The sequence below is a fragment of the Echinococcus granulosus genome (genome assembly GCF_000524195.1).
Source record: "Echinococcus granulosus chromosome Unknown EG_S00190, whole genome shotgun sequence".
NCBI lineage: Eukaryota > Metazoa > Platyhelminthes > Cestoda > Cyclophyllidea > Taeniidae > Echinococcus > Echinococcus granulosus.
The window spans coordinates 3,999-6,760 of NW_020170570.1; the positions used below are offsets into that span (position 1 = coordinate 3,999).

General features: G+C 43.2%; 1 protein-coding gene across 1 annotated transcript; it reads right to left on the minus strand. All coding sequences in view use genetic code 11, as the record gives it.

Annotated features, from left to right (window-relative positions):
* Positions 1–2,202: 2,202 nt before the first annotated feature.
* EGR_10101 (hypothetical protein) lies at positions 2,203–2,515 on the minus strand (the record flags this gene model as incomplete). Its single annotated transcript, XM_024499350.1, has 2 exons — positions 2,203–2,385; positions 2,444–2,515. The coding sequence occupies 2 exons, from the start codon at positions 2,513–2,515 to the stop codon at positions 2,203–2,205; spliced, it is 255 nt and encodes an 84-aa protein (XP_024346225.1).
* Between the last annotated feature and the right edge of the window lie 247 nt (positions 2,516–2,762).

Below are 2,762 nucleotides of genomic sequence, written 5' to 3' on the forward strand. Positions count from 1 at the left end.
GGACCCACCTCCAATAAAAGTTCCAGGCTCCTGAAACAGCATATAATGGACCGTGGTTTGCGTGGAAAAATCGGGCAATTTCAACTCTATTCCCATTTGAACATCTTATGTGCCTTTGTGTACGTATACGCATAGTGTTTAAAACAAATCATTTAGAAGCTTTAATATTTAAAATCAAATCATGAACAGCGAGCAGCCCAGAGAGCTCTGTCTTATGTACTGTTGTGGCAAATACATCCCTCACCTTGTAGCGATTACTACAGGGTTAAACCAACAAAGGCATAAAAAGCTTAACCACCTGATATCTATATTCACTGGATATCCATATGGACTCGTCCACGCAGAACAACTGAATGCTACAGCATCCATTTGATGAAGAGTTTTCACAAAGAGGGTCGGGTGGTTCTGCGTTTAGTCAGTACATGCAACAGGAGAATGGAATTTCATTTCACTTCGAAATCATTCGGAGCACGGATAGGGAGGTGCATTGTAGTGTCAAGACGGTTTCACTAACAACACTTTCAATGATTCGAAAAGTACCGCACTCACTGTAACACACATTCAAAGTCACACGCCTATTCGTCACATATGCGGAGCAAGGGATGTAAAAAATCACCTATTCTCATATTTACGAGTGGGAACTGGCTCCAACGGGTGCCATGTACCAATATGCGATTCCACTCGCCAGGATTGGTTGCCATATCATAATTTTCATCATTGTGAAGAATGAGATGGTTCTTTATCTGATTTTCACCAAAACTGTGTACTTGAAGACGCACTCTAACATTTTTGCATTCTTTTACCCAAATAGTGCAATGATTTGGGAGGAGGAGGGGGTCACAAATGATTTCCAAACCTATCAGTCATCCTAAGGGTTGGAACTCACAGTGATAAGGGATTAACTGGTATCAGACTCGCAACATTTGCAATGCCTCAACCTTCACCAAAAGCAAGAAAGCGATATGATGCAAATCTCTGACATTCATTGAGGGCAACATATGTTAACAAATCACACCAGACCATCCATTAGTCTCCAACTTATCAGCGAGCTAGAATTCGTAGAAACAGCCTTAAACCACCACAAATGGTGGAAATGATATGGTTTATTTGAAGGTTAAGCTAAATAAGGGCAGAACCAAGAGTCTGTCATATGTTTTTACCTTCATCAGCGAAGTTAATCGCCTAAGCGGAGTGCTCCAAGCACTGGCATCCTTCGTCATTCAGCCCACAGGTGTAAAGTGCCATTCTAATTCGAAGGCTGTAGGCTAGAGGCTGCGTTTGTTTCACGTATCTTTCCTCAATTGGCGCTTAAAATCATGAGGTCATCACCTTGGTCAATAATGTCCTTAAACAAAACCCCTCACCTAGACATACCCGTTTACACAATTCACACATCTCGCATTACCATAGCTTCTGGTTAGGGGCTACACCGACTGCTTTATTTTTCCGCTCCTACTGACGAGGACGCACATCAGTTTTACAGTCACACTGCAGTTAAAATAAGGCGAACATAAAGGTCTCCCTATTTCTGCTGACTTCAACAACATTTTCGAGGCGTCGACCGCTGGAAACAGGTAATGCATAAAAGCACCAAATAATTCAACTATTCCACAATTTTCTTCACTCGTGCCATCAATATTGTGCCTCATTTCGCTGCGGATTTTTCCCCTTCTTATCTCAGAGAGGCACTTAGATCTGGTATGCTAAAAGTGGCATATTGTCAAGTCCCAAGTTGGAGTGCCCCTGCTAATGCATTCTTCATAAGTAGTAGCCCTGCTTTCCAGATGCTGTGGAATTTTCACCCTAACCTACGACTCATCTCTTATCCCAAAACCCGCACACGCACACATACGCATGCGTGCACTAAGTGAGATAGATGCATCCGTTCCATGGGTAGAGAGATGGGCTCTTTACTTTCACCTGGAAGGGTGTAGATTTAGCGAAGAGCCATTCCAACTACTTCTGCTTGGAGTCGCTGCTTACAACTTCTGTAAAGTCAAAAGAAGAATTAGGGGAAGAGAAAAGGGGACAAGAAGGGAGAGGGGCAGGGTAGCAATAGTAGCACTAGCAGTAGCAAAAGGAGTTTACAACATTCGACTCATTAGCATCGCCACTCCTCGCAGTACCTTCCAGTGATGCGTGCACATCTTAAACTCTTGATGCTCTCTACGAGAAGGTCAGTGATCCTTCAGAGGAGTGGTTCTATCTTCGCGTTTCCATTGGCATGCACAAATCCAGTTCCTCCATGGTAGCGTCTGAGCATCTGCTGGCAGCCATTCCCAGCTCCATCACCGGGCCGTGAAAGGCAACATCAAGCCCTTCCTTCAACTTCCCCTTTACCCACGATGACGAGGATTCCGACTCATAGAAGTGGTCCAGACGCCACTTCAAGATAATTATACACCAACTTCTACGTTTTTGCTTCAGATGCCCCTCACTAAACGATCTGCTTCTTCTCCTCCTTATTGTCGATCTCAACTAACGAATACGAGTCTGATGAACCAAGATTTAACATTACTGTTAGCTCTCAGTAACATACTCATTTTGATTAACAACCCTGGGAATTCTGATTGTCGCAGGTACTTTTATCCTTTTATTCTTCCTTTCTTCTAACACTCGATTTTTATCGATGCTCAAACAGATTTCGTGGAAGCCAACTGTTTAAACAGTAGTGATTCAGAATGAACAAATGGAACCTCCAAAGGATAATCAAACAAGCGGGCACCACTCCCTAGTTAATCATGGAATGCTTCCTGTAAACT